Here is a 24,045-nt window from a genome sequence, read left to right as displayed (position 1 = left end):
AGGGGAACAAAAAAGGGAGGAGTGAATCCTGGGGAGCATAGAATTTTTTCTTGTCTTTTAATTCTATCAATGTTTTCTCCCTTCATTCAAATGGAAAATTCACCAAATCTGTTTCCCTACAGGGAGATTTAGAGAGAAACGGTCATTCCTCCCCCACCCCCCACTTCTGCCCCTCCTCCTCCTACAGTGTAACCGTGACTTCTAAGACTTCACGATTTTAATAAGGATTCTTGGCAGATCTGATGAGACAAACCTTCTGTCACTGGTGATATAGTTTAGGGGCTTGCTAAAGCATCTCTCGTTCCCATGAAAGTCAGTCTTTGCATGCTTGTGTGTGCAGTAAGGAGTTTAAAAGCGCTGGGAAGACACCACGCATGTGTTAATTCGTGCTGCAGCAGCGTGCATCACTTCCACTTTGACCTCATAGTTAATCTGCGTGATAGTTAATCGCGCAGAGACTCTTTGATTTTTTTTTTAAATTTCTTTTAAACACACACACACACACACACACACACACACACACACACACACAGCCTTAGCCCTGCCTGCCCTCACTAAAAGAAAAAAAATCAAAACAGCAAACAAATAATCCTAAAACGATGGACCGGGGGAGTATGTGTAAGTGTCAGGGGCAGGAGTATGTGTAGAGTGTGCGCGCATCTCTCTCCCTTATTTGTCTCGGTGTGCGTCTCTCCCTGTACCCTCCCCCTGCCTCAAATACATTATTCCCCTAGTCTTGGAAGCCGCTCCCAGAGCTGACGCTTTGATGGTATCTGCAAGCGTTTGTGTTGATCTTATTTCTGCCCCCTGAATATTAATTCCCAGAGCTGATGGCAACACAGCATCTCAGTGAAGGGACCTACTAGAGGCAGGTGGGGGGAGCCACCATCAGATCATAAGCATAATAATAATACAAAGGGGAGGGCTCCTTCTGCAACCAAGAGGCTAGAGGCAGAGGAGGAAAAAAAGCGATGAGTCCGACAAATATATGGAGCACAGGAAGCTCAGACTACTCGACTCCTGTATTTTCACAGAAAATGATGGTGTGGATTCTGCTCCTGCTATCGCTCTACCCCGGGTAAGATGTGCTGTTTTCAGCGTTGTTTTGTTCCGGAGACGTGGGGGAGGGGGAGGGATGTGGAAATAGGGAGACCACCCAGATTTTAAACACTGTTCTGGGATATGGGGTTATAAATGAGGGGAATGTGAAAATAGGGGGGCAGAAAAGAGAGGGAGAAAAGAGGAAGGTCACTTTCATTTATTTCTTAATTTTTTTGGTTTTATTTGTTTTGTTTTAGAGTAGAAAAGCTAACGTCATGAAGACTTTGTATTTGGGGAGTAGCATTTTGATAATACTGCAATCTGATATGGAGGTGGGCTGAACTGATACATGCCGGCAATTGAGGCCATGTTGGAGACATTTTGGGTGGGGGGTCTAGAGCAGAAAACTGCAAATGGGATCCTGGATCACACCCAGGAGATGTATGTATGTGGCAGGGAGGGGTTCTGTTCCTGTACACCAAAGTATTGCTTGCTCCTGCACCGGGACATTCTTAAAATCAGTCAGCCAGATTTTCTATTCAGCCCCATTGACTTAGCAGCAGATTCCCTGATGGGCAGACATGGTTCAGCACCAGGGACAGCAGTCCCAGTTAGGGCCAAAAGGAAAAGAAGCTTATCTAATCCCATAGGACATCTCTAATTCTATACAGGACATCCCTATAGTGCAGACAGAAGGCCAAGGGAGCCAGAGAGCACTAAAAACCTCTGGGGGTGGTGGTGGTGGTGGGGGGGGGATATTCTGATTTCTCTACACCCTCCAGGAGGTGGGAGGAGGACTGGGGCATGGGGTGGATAATGTAGTTGATGAATTTATAGAGGATATATGGCTAGAAAAGAGGTGGTCTTGCTGCAGTGTTGAAAAATAAGCTGAACAAAGTAAATGTTAAGCCAAAATTGTGAAGTTATGCATTGATACCTTAAAGCCTTGCTGCACTAAATGGAAAATGGGTAAGGGAAAGATGAATTCCTAAAAACGCTGAGCAAAATTATATTCTCTGAAGTGCTTTGCACCCAAATTTTCCTGAACTTCATTGCACCAAAAGTATCAGGAGAATATTTTTCCACCTATAGATCATCATTTATCTACACACCTGAATAGCCCCTGGACCTCACGTACACATACCCTCAGGATTTCTAGCCAGGGCCAAAGTCAAGTTAGAAGTCCACTACTTACGTTTCTTACTTTCCTCTATACTGTCATTTTGAAGTAAAGCTCTGGAAGAATTACTCTCATCTTCCTCCACCTAGCACCCCACAAAAAGAAGAGAAAAAAACTAGCTATAGAAGAAATCAAGTCATTGCCCTAAGGTTTTTGTGGGAGTTGATACTCTTGTGTAGTAGTTGTGGCAAAAAAAGACAAAAGGCATGAGGGTTAAACTTTTATTTTATCAAAATTTTCTAGTTAACTTCTCTGGTCCTCCATTATCTAGGGTAGGTATTGGCAGATAAAGATTTCTGATAAAGAAGAGACACAGGGAAAACAAGGAGTGAAAGCTTTTTTTTTGGAGTTTTTAAGCAGAGACAGGTTCTGCTTAATTCTTTCAGCACTCTTCATACCTTTGTTCTTTACTATAAAAATAGAATGTGTTTTCATTAAGAGTATAAGATTAGGTAGCTTTCTCAGAAGTGTATACTACCTTTCACTGGAAATTGTTCTATGCAATACATTTGAGTGGAATCCTGGAAAATCATTTTTTCTTTTTAAAAATTATGCATATATATTTCTGTTCAGTGTTTTGTGTAGCTCTTAATTTGTCTCAGGAATTAAAGAGTTGATAGTTGCTTATGGATAGAATATCATTCTCATTTTGTTACCAGTTATGAAACCTGTGGATTGAAATCTAGACAGGACATAGGGAAATATGTCTTTCCTTCCTCTTCATGTCTATCTTAGTAAACAATTTTATAACTAAATCAATGAAGATATTCTTATTTATCTCCAATAGCCTTATTTTAATGAAAAATATATAATTTTATTATTTTTCATAATAGTATCATATTTAACATGCCTTTTTGTTGCCACAGCTCTGACTTTTCCAATATTATATAAAAAGTAAAACTTTAGTGATACATTTTAATTTTCAATTCTTTGCTTAGTACCCTAGATGAGCTTTTTAGATAGCTCTAAATAATGTAAATAATGTGTAATGTAAACTCTCCAATAGGAGGATTTGCATATTTTCTCAGTAATGAGAGGGAATGGAGTCATTGCAGTTTAGTGCAGAGAATGTGATCAGAGTTTTAGTTTGCTGCAATCTCATAAAAAAAAAAGCCATTTGAGTGGCTGAATAGGGCTGGATGGAAATAGAAGCTTTGATGTCTAAAGCTGATTCTAAAGGAGGACAAAAAAGCATCTGGGAAAATGTGGGATCCTAGGAGCCAATTTAAAAGAGGTTTGGGGGGTAAATAGTGGCAGTAGAACCACCTAGAAAGTTGAAGGGAACTTTAAGAAACAAATATTTAATTGACTTTTTCATTTATATCCCTGCAAAGAATAAGTTTTTACCCCTTATTAAATTGACTAAATTTATTACGTTGTGTTTATACCAAAGGAAAACAAAGAGGATATAAAGCATTGGGATGAGGATGTTAGCACCTAATATCTCTTCTTGTGTGGGAAATATTAGTTTCTGAAACTCAAAGTTATGTAAACTGTCCTGTATCTTGTTTATAGTGCTGTCATAAGAATCACCTAAAAAACTTAGCAAAATGGAGATTCCTGAACCCTACACTGAAAGATTCTGAATCTTTATTTCTGGGATGGATCTCAGGAATATTCACTTTCAATAAGTACCCTAGACCCACATTGAAAAAAAGTGGTATTTACTTTGCTGATTTCTAGAAGTTTATGTATCACCATATTTAATATTTACAAGTGCTTTGATTAATGCTATTTTATTATTCAACTGAGCATAATGAGTCAATTTCATATACAGAATTTTTCATTTGTAACATTGGGCATATTATATAAACCACAAAGGATAAGGAATACCTAGAAAGAATTTTAGTAAACCCAACTCATGTGTGAGTAAACATTGGCTGAAAAAATAAAATATGCATACATGTGTGAATGTGTGTGTAATTATATTCACAAACTACATACACTCCATGTACAACTTTTCATACATACAGGTTTTAAAACAAATTTTACAATTTTATAAACTCTTTCAATGTAACTACATTCCACCTCAGAGTAAAGATACCCTAACAAGAAAAAAGAAATAGAAATTTTAATGTAATAGAAACTTTTTAGAATAAATAGGAATAAGTGTTAAAAGCAAATATATTTTATTTATATCAGAATAAAATAAGATTTTTATAACAATTTTTTTCAAGGATAGATTGAATAGACATGAATTTGATTAAATTTTTGATATTAAATGTAACCCTTACCTTGAAGTTTGAGCACTGAATTTTATTTCATTTATTAATTTATTTTTTATTTTTTTGAGTTTATTTTGAAAGAGATAGAACATGAACAGAGGAGGGACAGACAGAGAGAGAGAGAGAGAAAGAAGGAGGGAGAGAATCCCAAGCAGGCTCTACGCTGTCAGCACAGAGCCTGACTTGGGGCTTGAACCTATACAGACCTTGAGATCATGAGTTGAAACCAAGAGTTGGATGATTAACTGACTGAGCCACTTAGGTACCCCACACTGAATTATAAAAGAAGAAAACTGAGTTCAAGACTTGTAAATATTTTCTGTTCTTAGCTGTTCTCTGAACAGAAATGCTTCAGGTGACTCTTACGGCGAGCTGCTAAAGATTTTGATCCATAACCAATTTTTTCATAGTTTTAACTTTAACAGGCTATGATCCTGCTTGTAGAGAGGATCTTGTGATTCTTCACTACAACCCTGTTTGTTAACAGAATTCATCTCTAGCTACAACCTTATTCTTTCCTATATTTCTAAATCCTCCACTTGGTTTTATTTAGAAGAAAAATAATTTCCTCAGCATAGTTAATTGCTTAGTTGTAGGTGTAAAATTTCAAACAGTCTACCCTGGGGCAAACATGTACCTGGAAAAAAAAGAAAAAAGAAAAATATGATCACCCAGTATTTCTCAAAATCCAGCTGCCCATCACCATCTACACAAAATATTTGACTTATAGTCAGGAATTTAAGAATTGGCTTTTAATTTAAGTAGTTACATAAATGTCTGTCTGATATCTTAGACTTCATTTAGAATAATCTCCTCAAAATAATTGAACTACAGAATACTTAATGATAGAGGTCTCTGTTCTACACACTTGAAATTTGCTTCCATGTCAAAAAATTTTCAAGTTAGGAGTGCCTGGGTGGCTCAGTTGGTTAAGCATCCGACTTTTGATTTCAGCTCAGGTCATGATCTCACAGTTCATGAGTTCAAGCCCCACATTGGTCTCAGTGCTGGTAGCGTGGAGCCTGTTTGGAATTCTCTCTCTCTCTGTCTCTCGCTCTCAGTCTCTCTGCTCCTCCCCACTTGCACTGTCTCTGTCTCTGTCTCTCTGAAAATATATAGAGTTAAAATTTTTTAATGTTTTTACTTATTTTTGAAGGAGAGAGAGAGACAGAGCATGAGTGGGGGAGGAGCAGAGAGAGAGGGAGACATAGAATTTTAAGCAGGCTCCAGGCTCTAAGCTGTCAGCACAGAGTCCGACTTGGGGCTTGAACTCATGAACTGTGAGATCATGACCTGAGCTGAAGTTGGACACCCAACTGACTGAGCCACCCAGGTGCCCCTGAAAATAAACAAACTTTAAAAAAAAAAGAATTTTTCAAATTGAAGGGAAATAATGTTAACTTTGGAGACTTTATCTTTGTTGTAAATATGTTAGTAGGGCTCTGTCTCCTTGTCACTGCCACAGTTTCCTAGCCATTCCAAAACAGGCTTTTCATTGTTCAAATACAAGTAGACTTTGCTGGAGTGACCCATACTTGTTTTTTTAAATGTTTTTTTTTTTAACATTTGTTTATTTTTGAGAGACAGCGAGAGACAGAGCACAAGTGGGGAGGGGCAGAGAGAGAGGGAGACACAGAATCTGAAGCAAGCTCCAGGCTCTGAGCTGTCAGCACAGAGCGCGATGCAGGACTCAAACTCAAAAACTGTGAGATCATGACCTGAGCTGGAGTCAGACGCTCAACCAACTGAGCCACCCAGGTGCCCCTGGAATGACACATACTTGTAATTGAAGTACATATTTGTCTTACTACATAGTACATATTTGTCTTACTACATAGACTTTTGTTCTACAACCAAACTTGTGTTCATGGCAGGGTTTCAATGATTATAAAGGATCTTTGCTTAAAAGTATTCTTGTTTTCCCCACTATTATTTTATTTGCTATTCATATGGTTTTCCTTATTAATGGGTGGAGAGTGTAATGCTAGTGCTACTTATTTAGCATTTACATGGCATTTTATCTATAGAGTTATACAATGATTTTTTAATGATATAGAATTATTACCATATTTTGCAATCTTATCACAATACTATAGGGATTAATATGATTTGGAGTTAAATTTTATTTTTACTCCAAGCCACTAATGTGTAACTTAAAGAAGGGTTTTTTTATTTTCTTTTAAAGGATATTTATTCTCCAGAATATGGGAGAAATGAGTAGCAAACAACCCTCCCAGTAAAGTCAACTAGAGAGGCCTTTCATATCTCAAAACAATCCAAGTATTTTCTTACCGTTAGAAAGCAAAAGGCTGGCTATACTTGTGTAGTTTGGATTATTGCCCTAAGAATGTGATTAGAGCAGTTTTAATCCTGCTGTACAACTAATATTCAAGAAGACTCAGACTAGTCCCTTAACTTCTCCATATCTCATTTCCTACAGCTTTCACAAAGAAAATATTATTTTCCTTATCAAACTCATGAGACCAGAGAAAAGAATGTGCATGCAAAAATTCTCAGAAAAAAAATAAAGCCCCAATTTCTAGGTGTAAATTCATACTCCTCTGGAAATTAAAGCTTAAGCACTTTGATATTAAGCTATCATATGCCAAAGTTAATTAAGCAGTTGCTTGTATGATTGAGGTGATTAAAATGTCAACATTAGGGGCGCCTGGGTGGCGCAGTCGGTTAGGCGTCCGACTTCAGCCAGGTCACGATCTCGCGGTCCGTGAGTTCGAGCCCCGCGTCGGGCTCTGGGCTGATGGCTCAGAGGCTGGAGCCTGTTTCCGATTCTGTGTCTCCCTCTCTCTCTGCCCCTCCCCCGTTCATGCTCTGTCTCTCTCTGTCCCCAAAAAAAATAAATAAAAACGTTGAAAAAAAATTTAAAAAAAAATGTCAACATTAAATATTAACATATTGAACATAGAGATACCCAGATATTGAAGTAGTAATATTATTTCTGCTTGAATATTTAGTTTAGTTGCCTTGATTTCGTCTTTCATTATTTTTTTTCTAAGGATTTTTGTAGATCTTTAATTTCATGTCTTCTCTTAGGAGATGATACTTAAAATTTGCCTGAACCTCCCAATAACAGATTTATTGAACTTGCTATGTACAGCCTAGAATTGTGTTTCTCTTCAAACCTCATCTGTTGAATCTCTTTTCCTCACACCTGGACAATATCTAAGACAAATCCTATAAGTTTTCTCTTTATTTTAGAGTTTAGAATAATCTTGTTTTTAGGTATTAAACTCTCATCTAAATTGATCTTTCAACCTCCCAGTGAGTTTTGTTTTGTTTTTTCTTCTATTCTTTTGATCAGGCTTGACCTAGGATTTGGCTTGTTATGCTTGTTTTTGACTATTTTTTGTTATGCTGTTCTTGTTATGCTTGTTATGCTCTTGTTATGCTGTTTTTGACTATTTTTTGAGATTGGAGTGGAAAGATAGAAGATAATTAAAGGAGGAGAAAGATCTTACTTTGTATTATCTGGGTGACAGATACCTAAATGTTGAGTTATTCTTTCATGGGGAGATTGGATGGGTTCTATGAATTTACCCTCTTTCTCCTTCCCACTTTTGGGGACCTATAGCATCACATTATTCCCTGACATGAGTTATACTATATGATGGCTGATGTTGGATGACACCCCTTCAGCTCCACTCCAAAATATATCCACCCTGATTCTCTGCTAGCATCATCTCACCAGATAGACAGTTTTTAAAGACAATTCCAACATGATTTTGTTTTGTTTTGGCATTTATTTGTTTTGGCATTCATGGGAAGGGCAGAGAGGAGAGGGAGGGAGAGAGAGAGGGAAGAAGGAAGGAGGGAGGGGGTGAGGGAGGAATAAAATATGAACTGATAGACTTAGCAAACTCCCTGTCAGATTCTAGAAGTGAAGATCTTTCTAACTCTATTCACTATTGGGTCATTCAAATAAGCCTATTACCTTTAGACTTCTTCAGGAAAGAATCAGGCTAGTCATTTAGACTCTTCAGGTTATAGAGAATAAAGGCCAAATTTACCTAAGAATTCTCTATCCACTCTGTTTCAGAGAGCACTAAAGCAGGTATGCAATTTTCTGTTTGGGGTAGGGATAGCAATTGCCCTCCTTAGTTTTCTCTCACAGTGGACATCTATGAGTGGATTTTGTGACTTCTTTTAATTGTCTTGAGATAGAAGTGGAGCAAATACCTCCATGGGAGGAGGGGATATGAAATTGCATAGCTCTTTCTACTCATAGGCCAATAACCTTCTTCTGTAAGAACACCTCTGTCATTGATTCCTTACACATCTATTATGTGGCTCCAAACTGGGAAAAGGGAAAGGGACCCATGACCTGTTTTAGCCTTCTCTAGCAAGGTCTGCCTCTTTTTGGTGCCTAACATATTTGTATTAAATGAAATCCTAACACTTCTTGCCATTTTTTCTCTGTTCTCGACATTGGTCATGACAACAGGGAAAGTATATTTAATATTCTGTTCCCAGGGCGCCTGGGTGGTTCAGTCATTAAGTGTCTGGTCTGACTTGAGATCAGGTCACTATCTCACAGTTCATGGGTTTGAGCCCTGAGTCAGACTCTGTGCTGACAGCTCAGAGCCTGGAGTCTGCTTCAGATTCTGTGTCTCCCTCTCTCTGCCCCTCCCCCGCCTATTCTCTCTCTGTCTCTCTCTCTCAAAAATAAACATTAAAAAAATTTTTTAATTAAAAAATTCTGTTACATTTGCAATATTTCTTCCAAGTATCCACTGGCTAGTTCACCTACTTCAAGTCTTTTCTCAAATATTACTTTCCCAATGAGGCCTACACTGATTATTCAATGTAATGTTGCAAACAACCCTCAACCTTGTACTCAAAATTCCACTTATCCTCATCTATGTTTGATCCTTACTTATACTTCAAGCCTTCAGTAATTAAGCAGATAATTTTATTATATGTTGCTTACAGGTTTATTATTTTTTACTTTTCATTTTCTGCCTCCCTTAGCTAGAAGCCAGGATTAATGAAAGCAAGGTTGCTGATTTGTCTACTGATATAACCCAGGCTTTTAGAGAAGGGCTTTGCCTCTAATAGATCTTTAATAATTCTTTTTCAATTAAATAATTAAAAATTCATTTTCTTTTCCCTGAAATTTGTCTTTTTTTATAAAAGGAAGAAAGAAAAGCCTTTTTATTTTCCTAACAGTATCTCACTCTAAGTTCAGCATATACAGCTGCCAGTAAAAACAAAAAAGCAAATAGGTCCTATAGTGTAATGTAGTCCTTAAAGAACATAAGCTATGGAGCCACACTTGACCAGAATTCCAATTGCTATCCCTACCATCACTTGATGGCCCTCAGCCACCTTCATGTAGTCTTAGTGTCTTCAAATAAAAAAAAGGAAGATAATAATTTTACATAAGATTATTTTGTGTAGTAATTGATATGATACATGTAAAGGGGTTCACACATGTTAATCATCCCTTGTATGATGTCATTTTTGTTATTGTTTTTGTTACTACTATAGGGTCTATTTCCTGGGGATATTCCTAGAAGCAGAAGTGTCTCCTCCACCTCTGTTAAACTCCAAATTTTAGGAGAGTGCAGAAGAGAGTTTCTTAATAAAAATTCTCTAGTTCTTTAGTCTCCTACCTTAACTTGTATAGGAAAAGAAAATAGGGGAGAGGTCCCCAAGTTTGTAGAATGCCTATGCTAATCATTGATTTTAGATCATTATTGTAAACTTAATATTTCTAACAGATGTCAATTAGATGCCAATATAATAAGAAAATATATGCTAACATATGAAACTTCTTGAAGATAGCTTCCTTAATGATATGCAAAGGAGCATCTTTTTCCAGAGATAGTGTGAAATCACTGTCTTTGAGTTTCTGAGCAAAATTACTCAACCCATTTTCAGAGTAAACCCATGTTGTTGTCCAGCAAACCCTGGAGAGTAAGGAGGAAGGAGACAATCCAAGCTGATATTTTGCTATTAAGTGTCATGACTAACTCATGTTTTTCTTTGTGCTTAATAGGTATGATTATAGAATTAAACTCAACATTATCTGTTGTGTAGGGTACTATATCAGTCACCCAAAGTATCGTTCTGATTCCAGTTTTGCTATCTTACTAATTTACCACACAGCAAAGAGACTTTCCTTGTATCAAATATATTATTTAAATAAAGACAATTGGGATGTAATAAAATATTCAGAATTTAGGTGTATAGTTAGATGAAATTTTTTCAAATGTATGCACTAGTATAACCATCTCTCCTACACACACACACACACACACACACACACACACATACAGGTTTTTAATATATATTACTTTCCATCACACCTGTAGATTTTCTTGTGCTCCTTTCCAACTAGCTACCTGTCTCCTCTCCCTTTCCTCCCTTCTTCTGGTAGTCTCTCTTGTGGCTTTTCTCACCATAGACTTTTTTTTTCCTGTTCTAGAACTTGATAGTGATGAAATCAACAGGTTGTACCTAGCTGCTTTTGCTAAACATAACGTTTTTGAGACATAATAATGTTGCAGATATTATGAGTTCCTTTTTATTGTTAAGAATCCATGGCATGAATTACAGCATGTTTACTGAGTCTTTTCTTGATGTATCCAATTTGAAGCAGTTTGGACAAAGCTGGCAAGGACATTACTGTACAAGTGTTTCTTTGGACCTGTTTCCGTTTCTCTTGGTGGGATTGATGGGACACAGAATTGATTTATTTGTATATTATAAGAAATTATTGGAACAATTTTCTAGTGTGTGACAGTTCAAGTTGCTGCAAACCCTTACAACTTTAGGTATTGTCTGCCTTTGTTTTAGTTATCTATTTCTATATAAGCAGGTATCCAAAGCATATTTTACAAGGTTTCTGAGGATCAGAAATCCAGGGGTGACTTAGTTGGTTCACGATCTCTCATGAGGTTGCAATAAAGTTCTTGAACAGGGTTCCAGTTATCTGCAGGTTCTGGACAATCCATTCCCAAGTTCACTCCTATATTGATAGGAAGCTCCATTTCCTTGATGGTGGCCTTTCCATGGTGATGGAGAAGTGGAGTGAAAAGAAAGAAGAGAGAAAGAGAGAATGCTCATGTGTGCAAGAGAGAACTCAAGATAGAAGCCATAGAATTTTGTAATAAAATCTTATAATTATGTACCAATACTATTGCCATGTGGTGTTAGTAACAGAGAACAATCCTGATACACAGTGGGAAAGGTTTAGGTAAAAGTGTGAATGTGTGAATACCAGGAAGATAAGGATCACTGGGGACCTGTCAGAAGCTGGTAACTAAAGCCTTTGGGGTTTTAACCATTATAGTGGGAGTAAAGTTGTACCTATTCAGGTTTTTTGTTTGTTTTGATATATTTTATTTTTGATTTGTAGAGTACTTTATGAATTATAAATAAAAGTCCTTTGTCAGATATAAGTAGTGAAAATATTTTTCCAGTCTATGGGCTTATTATTTACTGATTAGATGAACAAAATATTCAATTTTAAAGTATAATTCATCATTGTTTCTATTCTGGTTAGTGGTTTTCTATCCTATCTAAGATATTTGCCTCCCCCAAGTTTGCAAAAATATTTTCATATTTTTTTCTAGAGGCTTTGTAATTATAGCTTTCTCTTTGATCCATCTCAATTTTTTATTATTTTCATTTAATATGTTAGAGGATGAGATTCATTTCCCCTATACATTTATCCAATGGTCTTAGCCCTATTTTCTGGGAAGATTTTCCTTTTCCTATTGACATTCCTTTGAACTTTGTCAAAATGTTATTAACATGTATGTTGAGGTCTGTTTCTGAAATCTGTTTTCTATTCCATTGGTCTACTTGACTATTCTTAAGTCAGTACCATATAACTTTGATCATTTTAGCCTTGTAATAAATCTTGAAACAAGGCACTGAATATGAAATAGAGCCTTATGTATTTTTCTTTTGTAAGATCTGATTTGTCTATTTTACATTTTTTATATCCTCACATATTTTTAGTAAATTTGTCAACTTATACAAAAACAAACAAAACAAAAATGTCCTGCTGTGTCTCTTTTGAAGTGGTACTGAATGTATAGATCAAGTTAAAAATTATTGACATTTTGACAATGTTAAGTCCTACAATCCATGGACATAGTTTATCTTTCTTTATGTTTAGGTTTTCTTAATTTCTTCTCACTAATTATATATTTCAATGTAGACACTGCACATTCTCCTTAAGTTTATTAAGTATTTTGTCTCATTTTAAGTTAGGTTTTTAAATTATTTTCTGTTTATTATTATTATATAGAAAAACAATATATTTTGTATATTACTTTTATATCCTCTGGTATTTGTTCTAAAAGTTATTCCAGTAGTTCTTATAGGTCCCTTATGATTTTTTTATATGCAATATTGTTATCTGCAAATAATAATAGTTCTACTTCAGAATAACTTATTTTTTAAAAATTTTTTACATTTTATTTATTTTTGAGAGAGAGACAGAGCACAAAGGGGGGGGGAGTGGCAGAGAGAGAGAGAGAGAGATAGAGAGAGAGAGAAAGAGAGAAAGAGAGAGAATCCGAATCAGGCTCTAGGCCCTGAGATGTCAGCGCAGAGCCTGACGCGGGGCTCAAACTCACAAACCATGAATGAGATCATGACCTGAGCTGAAGTCAGAGGCTTAACCGATTGAGCCACCCAGGGGCCCCCAGAATGACTTCTTGAAATACAAATATGGTTGTTATATTGCCACATTAAATATTTGCAGTAACTCCCCTAATACCATAAGATCCAGTTGTCTTAGGTAGACTTGCAGGTAATATACCATATATTTGTTATACAAAATGGAGACATTTTTATAGTGAAAGGGTATAATTATTAATAATTCTGTCAGGATCACAGGTGCCAACTGGAACTTTCCCAGGCAAACTGGGCATGTGAATACTCAATATGGTCTTTCATGATCTGATCCCTGACAACCTCTCAAGTGTCAGCCTCTGATTTCTCATCAGATACAACTTGACTCTCCCACTATATTTTACTGTTTTCTTTCAAATGCTAGTTTAATTTTCCTATCTCCTTTACACATACTACTTTCATAGCTTCTTCCCTCTCAATTTTCTTTTGAAGATTTTGAAATTCTATAATTCAGAATTTCCATCATTGAGATGTTTTAGGATTGAAGAATATTTTTAATATAAATCTCTTCTATTTCATGGTTAAAAAGGAGAGATCATAGTAAAAGATATTTAACTGAACTAATTCTTATAGTTAAAAGGATGAAAAATATCCGGTAGTGATACCTTACCTAAATGGAAAAAGAAAACTTCTTAGTCACACCACATGTCACCTCCCCCAAATATTTATATAATACAATAAACAACAAATAAAATGAACTCAATGGACAACATAATGGCCCTGTTGGCCATTAAGTACTCCTTGAAACATGTGACTTTTCAAATACCCTTGTGGTCAACAGGCCATTTACAGATTCTGAGGTCCATGATAAGAGCTCCTTTTTGTAGATATGCTACCATTCCCATATACAGCTCAATTTCTCTGATGAATAAGTATGAAAGTAGACTCTGTAGAGAATCATAATAGGGAGAGAGATATTTTCTCATTAATTTTATTATTTGGACCTTAGATTCCAAGTAATCTCCTAAGTAGAATCTTAGTAGATGTTTAGGTATAAATGAAATTTATCAGAAAAATGCACATAAAGCAGAAGTTTGGAATTAGTGGTTACATACTCTGATTTAGGTGATCTGAATAGTGCCCTTCTTAATTCCTGTTTATTTTGTGAATCACTTTTTGTTTAATCCATAGCCACTATGTTCCTGGCACTATGCCGGATGCTGAAAAGCATTGAATGAGACAAACCAGTCCTTGCTCTTGTGGAAGTTATTTTCTAGAATAAAGACGTGCTTTTAAAAGCAAAACACTATACTATTTATTATATATTATAATTATACTTTTATAAATTTACTTATAGAAAATATTCTATTTTATATTTATTTATTTCACTTACTGCCTCTGATTTAAGGAAATTGTGTAACCAGGTAAACATTTCATGCTCAATCATTTTTTTCAACCTATAGGTCCATGTGATTCTGTCCATTTTCTCCTTGAAATAGGCTAACATGGGATGTCATTAGACTCTTGTTGAGCTTTAAATTGCTATGTTAAACGTGAATTTAACAAATGTAAAGCAGACAAATTTCCTCCTTCTTGTCTCCTGCTTTCCTGCCATAAATAAATATTTGCTGCATTCCTAATACTTGTTTGGCACTATACTAAGGGATGGAGATAAAACCATGAGAAAAATAGATACCTTCTTAATTCTTTTAGACCTTACAGTCTAGGGAAAAACAGTACACAAACAAACTTCAAAGAGAGGTGAGTGTTGAAGAAATAAAAATTTGATATGATGGAGAAAAGAAAAGAATTACTTTAGGTAGAATGGTCAGGAAAGGCCATTCTGACTAATGGATAAGAAATTGAGTTTATATGAGTATTAAAAAAATTTTCCATGAAAAGATTGAAGTGAAGATGGTTCTTATCATAGGTAACTGCATGTGCAAGGGTCCTGAATGGAGTAAGAACTTGGTGTGATTTAGGAACTAAAAAAAGGCCCCGATGGCTGGAGGATAGTAACTAAGAATGAAAAAGTCAGGACATAGGATTTAGGAGGCAGAAATCTACTTCCTATTACATGGAGTTGTAGCTTTAGTGAAAAAGTTGAATTATATTCCAGATAAGGGGTTTGTGTCGGGAAATGCCTTATATAATAACACCATCAATTTTTTTTCTTAAGGAAGAAATGTGCCTCTATGATTTGGGGAATGGTAAGAGTTGCAATTTACCTACCAATTCTCAATTGCCTGCAATTAATGAAATTTTTGTCTTTAACCTTCCTTAGAGTTATATATAGTAGCGTTCTACAGTTTGCTACAGAATCTTAGTGGGATCAAGAGTTAGTTATTAATTCTGCTATTATGTCAATTATTTGAAGTGTAGTAATTATTTTGTGGCATTGTTATGAAATGATTGCACTATATTTAAATAATGTGTTTACACAAATACATTTTATAAAGATGAATATTCTGTATCTAAGAAGTAGCAACGTAGTCTCTTATTTCCAAATTAATCAATATGACTTAAGAGCAGTTATTTGGATGACTGAATTTTAGATTTTAAGGGATTCTCCAAGAGCATTAACAAAAGTATACTTATTTCTTATCCATAAAATATGTTGCTGAACGTAATCTGTGAATAACAAAGCCATGAAAAGTAATATTCCATCTAAAAAGCTGAAAGAAATCCAAATATCATTGTACCAATTTAAAAGGAAATCACATTACCATTTCATTAATAAAATTCCTTTTTCCCCAGAAGATTTTTAAATGTTTAGACTCAATTACCTCATACTTTAGTATCTGGAAATTTCACAAGTATCTCATATTAAAGAATATTTTCAAATGTTCAGTGATTTAAGTTTACAGCATAATAGCTCTTTGTTTCATTTTTAGGTTAACATCAAGCATAACTTTTTTGGTAGGGAGTTTTATGAATTTTAATACAACCATAAATTCTTGTAACTCAGTATCAGGATACTGATTTGTTCTATTACTCCCCATTCCAAAAGAACTCCCTCCTACCACCCTTTGTAGTCAAACCATTCTCCCTCCCTTAAATCTTGGCAAAAAATGGTCTTTTATTCATTAGTGTAGTTGTTTTCTTTTGAAGAATATTATATAAGTGGCATCATCTAGTTGACTCCATATAGTGCTTTTGAGATTCATCTAAGTTATTGAGATGTCAGTAAGCACACACAAAAAGAAGTTCAACTGTCATAGCCATTAAATGTAAATGTACATTATGATACCAGTATACGCTTATCAGAATGGGTAGAATAAAAAAAAATACTGGCAAGACTAAGGGTTGGTAAGGATGTGGAGCAACTGAAACTCTTATACATTGCTAGTGGGAATAATTGGACAATTTTGTATAAGGTTAAACGTACATACTATTACTCAGCAATCTACTATTTGTATGACAGAATTAAATATCTTATGGAATAATAACTTTAAAAATGGATTACTAGATTATTTTTTTTCTGGAATGCTTACACAACATGATCATATTAAGTTTTTCCAGATGAGATGGAAGTTTCTTTTATATTGACTCGAGATTGTACTCTTGACTGAATTAATCCGGACTTTTCCATTGATAGTGATATCACTGAAATGGTAACCAGCAATTTGATCTACTTTGACACCACTGGTGATTATGTACCTGAGGATACTGGAAAGAATGGAAAGAATACCGTTAGGGAACACATGGAAGTATGGATTCTGTGGGAGCCTCTTTTTGTAGTTTGTGCATTAGGTTATCAGTCTCTTGAAAAAAGTAATAATACACTATCTAGAAAAGACACTAATTGACATTGTTGTTCCATTAAGGCACTCTGTACATGATGTGAATTCATTATCACTTAAAGCTTTTAACCTTATTTCCTGATACAGGATCTAAGTTTGTTAGTACATAAATGATAAAAACTGGGCTTTCTCTGTTAAAATTTTTAATTTGCCTATGAACCAGCATGACAATTTAAAATGTGCTTAAACTGGGGCGAAGTTAGGGTGATTTCAAATTCTATTGGGATTTCTTTTTTTTACATTGTTTTGGAATTCTAAGAACGAAAGTAAGTATGGACTCTGTAAAATACATCTACAGAGCACTTATTCTCATTTTCAGTACAGTTTTTTTTGTTAACATCTGCAATACTTTCATAATGATTAATAGAAAGTGAATTAATGATTGAATAAAAATTTCTATGATCTGGAGTATTTATAATTCCTAGTTATGTAAATTTACATTATAATGAGATAAAAATGGATTACTTATATAACAGGGATAGGGAAATTGAGGAGGAAGAAAACTGAAAGATAAGACTTGATTAATTTTTTTAACGTTTTAATTATTTTTGAGAGAGAGAGACAGAGAGAGAGAGAGAGAGAGAGAGGGAGAGAATGAGCAAAGGAGGGACAGAGAGAGAGGGAACAGAATCCATGAAGCAGGCTTCAGGCTCTGAGCTGTTAGCGCAGAGCCTGACGCCGGGCTGGAACCCATGAACCACTGGATCATGACCTGAGCTGAAGTCAGACACTTAACTGACTGAGACACCCAGGTGCCACAGATTTGATTAATTTTTTAAAGTGACTAATAAAACCTTGATTTTAAGAAAATGTTTTAGGCAGGAAGAGCCAAATAATAAAACATTAAGAGTGATCTAGAAGTAACCATGGGCACAGAGAAGGTGTTGGAAATTGTATTGACTTGAACTTAAAGATACAGTACAATTTTAGAAAATAAAGAAAAAAAGGAGAGAAAAAAAATTTTCTATAATTATGCTCACTCAGATGTATGTACTTATGTTGGTAAAATTCCACATAAAAGTGAAAATTCAATCAGCCACCTGAATAAATGAGCTCCATATTTCCAAACATCTGAATATTAAAACAAAATTGGAATATTTTACTTTCTGCTCTCACAGAACAGTGTCCAAAGATAGGAATTTTCGATATATTTTGAATATATTTGAATAAACATCTGAATATATGTAGATATTGGATATAATAGAATCAGCCTTCATTTTTCTTTCTTTTCCTTTCTTTATTTTCTTTTCTTTTAAGATTTTATTTTTTAAATAATCTGTACACCCAATATTGGGCTTGAACTCATAACCCTGACATGCTCTACTGACTAAGCCAACGAAGTGCCCCCATCCTTCATTTTCTTACACTAGTTTTCAGTGACCCTTAAACTAACCTAAATCTGGGACAGTTTAACCTTTGGGAGAAAGTACACAGAGTTCCTCCTAACCACATGTGTGGCCTCCTTGCAAATATGGGAACAGTTTTTATATGTGTGACTTTTATTTTGCTGGAAGAGCAAAAGTTGTATCAGTTCTTCAAAATGTTTTATGTTCCAGAGAAAACTATCCTTCTTACTACAGAAATTAAGGTTTTGCAGCAAATGCAAAAGCACATTCATAGAAATAACCTTAACATTGAGTTGGAGGTACTGCAGACAGAGATTAGTCATGGTGTACCATATGACAGTGTTTTTATTATTGCCTTGTGTTGTTAGATAAGTGTTGCCTGTTTCTAACTTTTCAGGTATTTGTTTCCTCAAATAGATGAAAGGTGTTTTGATATCAGCATTGAACTTTCTATTTCTTTCCATCTGCAGTTGTGCTCTGCACAAAAGAATCTCAAATACATGCTAATTAAGTGAAGGACCAAGAAATCTAAATCTATAAGGCATTATTTCCCAAATTTGGCTACCTTCATGGTTTTTGCCACATCTCAGTGACATCTGATCATTTATTTCCTTGATATCTTTCATAAAACTGGTATCTTTTTAAAGCATATTATTTTATTTAATACATTAAATAATAAAAGAAAATCTTAAAAATCATTTTTACTTTTCATAGTGCAAGACAACTGCAAAGTAAATACAATGAAACCAGGGTGGTGTTTTCACATTTTAAATGTATATATTACTTTCTACTAGAAGTGCTAAGCTTGATGTTCTCCTTAGAAAGCAGATAAGTAAATTGGCAAATGTGGCTAAAGACAAATTACAAATAAACCAAGACAGTGTCCTTAATAAAACTGAATATGCTAAAAGAAAATTAAAAAGGGAAAAATTTCAAATTACATGTTTCAGTGTCTTAATGCTATTCCTATGTGACATTTAAAGCTGCCTTGGTTACCAAGGACAATTGTCCTAAGTTCTTGGAAATACTGATATGGGATGATCTTAATAGGACATAAATTTTGAGGATAATGCTATCTTGAATTTCCAGTGTACCCTGAAACACTATTTCTAAAAATAGAAAACTGTGTATTTCTAGAATGAAGGAGAGCAGCCCCCCTAAATTATATTGGCCGAGTTTGTCACTGCGTTGTCACAGTCCGACAATAATGCAAGTGCAGTGGCTAAGTTCTGCTACCTCATAGAAAAAAAATTGTTGCATGAGATCAACATGTTATGGCCCCACTTTAGGGTACTGCCTTTTAAAAGTTCCATATTAGTATATAGATTGCAAGAAGAGTTGTTTCACTTTCCCAAGATCATTCAGGTTTTGAAGCCATAGCTTTTACTCTGTGGCAAAGTTTACCCAAACAAGAATTTGAGAATATTATTATTTTTATTACTTGGTAAAAAAAATGACATAAAAATACTTTATAAGTAAAGGGATAAATTAGGAATGTGCCAGTTTAATAAATCATTATTATCTATATAAATATCAATGTTTACACCATAAGAATTCTAGTATTCATTGACATTTCTTTCTTAGCACAATTTACCATCAACACTTTATTTCTATTTTATCCAACAGCTAGAGACAGTTGGTGTCTGGTTTTTAGAGTTAGCCATGGCCTTGTTTCCTTTTTAACTCTCAAAGACATCTTCAGTGTATGTTACCTGAGTTTTCACATGCAAAGAATTATAGCATTTAACAAAAAAGGTGATGGCAATTATATGATGGCATATTATATGAGCAGCTCATTTTAATATTAGCTATAATTGTTACATGTGTACATTTTTAAATAGAGTAAATTTTACCATGTGAATTTTGCCAACATTCAATTTTTAAAAATAACCCACATTCTCCTTGATTCATTCAGTATTTTGGAAACTATTCATTGTGTGTTTTGTCAAGTGGCAGGCACTTGGCAAATTTTCTGAAAATGACACTGTTGGAGACGGAAACATTTCTTGCTCTTAGGAACCTAATGTTCTACTTTTAACGCTCACACCTAAACCTAATTTTTAAATGCTTTGTTGTTGTTGTTATTGTTGTTGTGAAGCAAAAATGTATGCAAAGTACAAAAGGACTAAAGATGGCTCAATGAATCATCACAAAATCCATATAATCACCAACCACAACTGGCAATAAAATATTGTTAGCACCCTAGGAAACAGCCTCACCTCCTTCCTCATTTTCTTCTTTCCCTTTCCCCAAAGAAACCATTGTTTTGACTTTGAGCTCGATAGTTGAATTTTGCCTTTTATTAAATTTTTTTAAAGGTTTATTTATTTTGAGAGAGAGAGAGAGCACTAGTAGGGGAGGGGGTAGAGAGAGGAGGCTAGAGAATCTCAAGACATGGGGCTTAATCCCACGACCATGAGATCATGATCTGAGCCAAAATCAAGAGTCAGACATTTAACCAACTGAGCCACCCAGAAGTCTCTGCCTTTTATTACATTTTATATGCAGAAACAGCATGTGGGTGTGTGTATATGAGTGTATGTGTAGTATCTTTTGCTCAAATTTTTATTTTTCAGATTTCATTTTGCTGAATTTAGTAATAGTTCACCAATTTGTATTGTTGTATAATATTATGTGAATATACTGTATTTTATTAATCCATTCTACTGAATTATGTTCTTATCTGTTTGGGTCATGTTTTGTTTTATGTTTATATCTATTACTAATAATGCAACTACGAATATTTCTGGACAAGTCTTTGAGTGGATATGTGCATGTGTTTCTTTTTGAAATAAATCTAGGGATGGACTTTTTGGGGGTGATTATCACTAGCAGACAATGCCAAAATGTTTTCCCACCAGTAGTGAATGAGTCCTAGTTGCTCCACAGTCTCCCACTTTTATTCAAGAACAGTTAAAACAAACCAACAAGGATGGTGAAGTGGCTAACCCACAGAAAATGGACTTCAGGGATAATTCTAGACCTAACATTGATTTTCTTTTCTTTTCTTTTTTTTTTTGTCTGTGTACACCCCTGGACCCCAATCAGTGTTGTGATTGCCTTTTCCACATTTCCTCTCCTCACTTTATTAATTGTCCCAATTTCCCTTGGGTGTCTGTGAAGTCCTCATGCTTTTTTGTGAAGCTAATTCCATCTTGGATACTAGTGGTAGGATAGTTAGACTAAAATAATTAACATAATCCCACCCTCGGCCTTGGATCATAGTTTCATATGTGTGAATTCCTATGTATTTGGCTAGTGATGCACGAAATTAGACTTTCTGAGGACTTCCTTCTTTTTGAGAGAATTTCTGGAAGAGTTTCTCTATGTTTTCATAGATGCAAATAAAGAGGCATAGAAGTTAGGAGTTGGAGTTAGCTTCTCCTGACTGCAAAGTCAAGCTACCTTTGCGTTGAACCTGACACCGTGGAGGATAGAAGGGTGAGATACAAAGAATCAGAGTTTTTAAATACATAGTTGTGAAGCTAACCAGGGCACCATGAAGCTTATCCTACATTAGGCTTTATGATTATATATTCCAGTGCTCCCCAATTTAGTTTGAATGTTCTGAGACTTGCCTTGAAATTTATCTTACCTAATAAAACCCCACAGACAGTTATTTGATATGGATCGTTGGTGATTGCTAATAAAAAAAAAACAGTTTGCATTTACACACTGGAATATATATGTGTGATAATGGACTCAGTCAAATAAGCATATTTACCCACAGCTCCACAGCTGTTAACCTAATATTAAAAAATTGAACCTGGTAAGAGCTAAGGAAATCATCATAAATAGGAAAATTCATTACCAGAATTGATACTTAGGGATTTGCTTCCTTGCTGTAACACTCCCCTTTTTGTATATCTGCACTTGGGTACACACACGGGCAGAGAGCATTCCCAACAGGTTATGCACAGGTTCCTTACATGTCCTTATTGGGAGGTACAGAATCGCATAGGCCACTAAAGGCCCTAGGTGAAAGAGTAACTGGTGCCCCACTGCTCTTGTTTACAGAACACCACAGCATCCTGTGAGAGTTCCCAGTCCTCTTGGACGATGCAGAGTGGAGTCCCTTCCTCCCATGATCACATTATGAGTCCCCATGTCCTTTGAGACATATATTTCACCTTCCATACCTGCTCTGACACTTTTTGCAGTGGCTGGGGGACATTGTTTAAAATGAACTGGTTGATATGTATGTCTAGCTCCTGGAGTGTGCACGGCTCTCCAAACTGATAAAGAGTTTGAGATGCTTGACCACATCCATGAAGTTAAATTACAAGCTCTGCTTTTTTTTGTTCTTTTAATGTTCATTTATTTTTGAGGGGGTGGGGAACACAATCAGGCGAGGGGAACAAAGAGAGGCGACACAGAATTTTATTTATTTATTTTTTTCAATATATGAAGTTTATTGTCAAATTGGTTTCCATACAACACCCAGTGCTCATCCCAACAGGTGTCCTCCTCAAAACCCCTCACCCACCCTCCCCTCCTTCCCACCCCCCATCAACCCTCAGTTTGTTCTCAATTTTTAAGAGTCTCTTATGCTTTGGCTCTCTTCCACTCTAACCTCTTTTTTTTTTTCCATTCCCTCCCCCATGGGTTTCAGTTAAGTTTCTCAGGATCCACATAAGAGTGAAACCATATGGTATCTGTCTTTCTCTGTATGGCTTATTTCACTTAGCATCACACTCTCCAGTTCCATCCATGTTGCTACAAAGGGCCATATTTCATTCTTTCTCATAGCCACGTAGTACTCCATTGTGTATATAAACCACAATTTTTTTTTTATCCATTCATCAGTTGATGGACATTTAGGCTCTTTCCATAATTTGGCTATTGTTGAGAGTGCTGCTATAAACATTGGGGTACAAGTGCCCCTATGCATCAGTACTCCTGTATCCCATGGGTAAATTCCTAGCAGTGCTACTGCTGGGTCATAGGGTAGGTCTATTTTTAATTTTTTGAGGAACCTCCACACTGTTTCCCAGAGTGGCTGCACCAATTTGCATTCCCACCAACAGTGCAAGAGGGTTCCCGTTTCTCCACATCCTCGCCAGCATCTATATGATTTGTTCATTTTGGCCACTCTGACTGGCGTGAGGTGATATCTGAGTGTGGTTTTGATTTGTATTTCCCTGATGAGGAGCGACGTTGAGCATCTTTTCATGTGCCTGTTGGCCATCCGGATGTCTTCTTTAGAGAAGTGACTATTCATGTTTTCTGCCCATTTCTTCACTGGGTTATTTGTTTTTCGGGTGTGGAGTTTGGTGAGCTCTTTATAGATTTTGGATACTAGCCCTTTTTCCAATATGTCATTTGCAAATATCTTTTCCCATTCCGTTGGTTGCCTTTTAGTTTTGTTGGTTGTTTCCTTTGCTGTGCAGAAGCTTTTTATCTTCATAAGGTCCCAGTAGTTCATTTTTGCTTTTAATTCCCTTGCCTTTGGGGATGTGTCAAGTAAGAAATTGCTACGGCCTGTAGTTCTCTTTTTTTACTGGGTCTCTGTCTGGTTTACATTCAAAGTAATACTGGCTTCATAGAATGAGTCTGGAAGTTTTCCTTCCCTTTCTAGTTTTTGGAATAGCTTGAGAAGGATAGGTATTATCTCTGCTTTAAATGTCTGGTAGAACTCCCCTGGGAAGCCATCTGGTCCTGGACTCTTATTTGTTGGGAGATTTTTGATGACTGATTCAATTTCTTTGCTGGTTATGGGTCTGTTCAAGCTTTCTATTGCCTCCTGATTGAATTTTGGAAGCGTGTGGGTGTTTAGGAATTTGTCCATTTCTTCCAGGTTGTCCAGTTTGTTGGCATATAATTTTTCATAGTATTCCTTGATA

At 35.6% G+C, this 24,045-nt stretch overlaps 1 protein-coding gene across 2 annotated transcripts in view; it reads left to right on the top strand.

Annotated features, from left to right (window-relative positions):
• The first annotated feature begins 392 nt into the window (after positions 1-392).
• GABRG2 (gamma-aminobutyric acid type A receptor subunit gamma2) overlaps positions 393-24,045 on the top strand; it is a 114,262-nt gene continuing 90,609 nt past the window's right edge. Inside the window, exon 1 of one of the 2 annotated variants that reach the window (XM_045502659.1) lies at positions 393-1,078. In XM_045502659.1, the coding sequence (XP_045358615.1) occupies positions 972-1,078 (107 nt within the window). In that variant the 5' untranslated portion in view covers positions 393-971. The remainder of the gene's footprint in view (positions 1,079-24,045) is intronic. The other variant, XM_045502668.1, reaches the window with a different exon arrangement.

This window comes from Leopardus geoffroyi, chromosome A1 (genome assembly GCF_018350155.1).
Source record: "Leopardus geoffroyi isolate Oge1 chromosome A1, O.geoffroyi_Oge1_pat1.0, whole genome shotgun sequence".
In the NCBI taxonomy this organism is placed as follows: domain Eukaryota; kingdom Metazoa; phylum Chordata; class Mammalia; order Carnivora; family Felidae; genus Leopardus; species Leopardus geoffroyi.
Note: the sequence above shows the minus strand (reverse complement) of the source record. Positions and strands in the feature narration are given on the sequence as shown.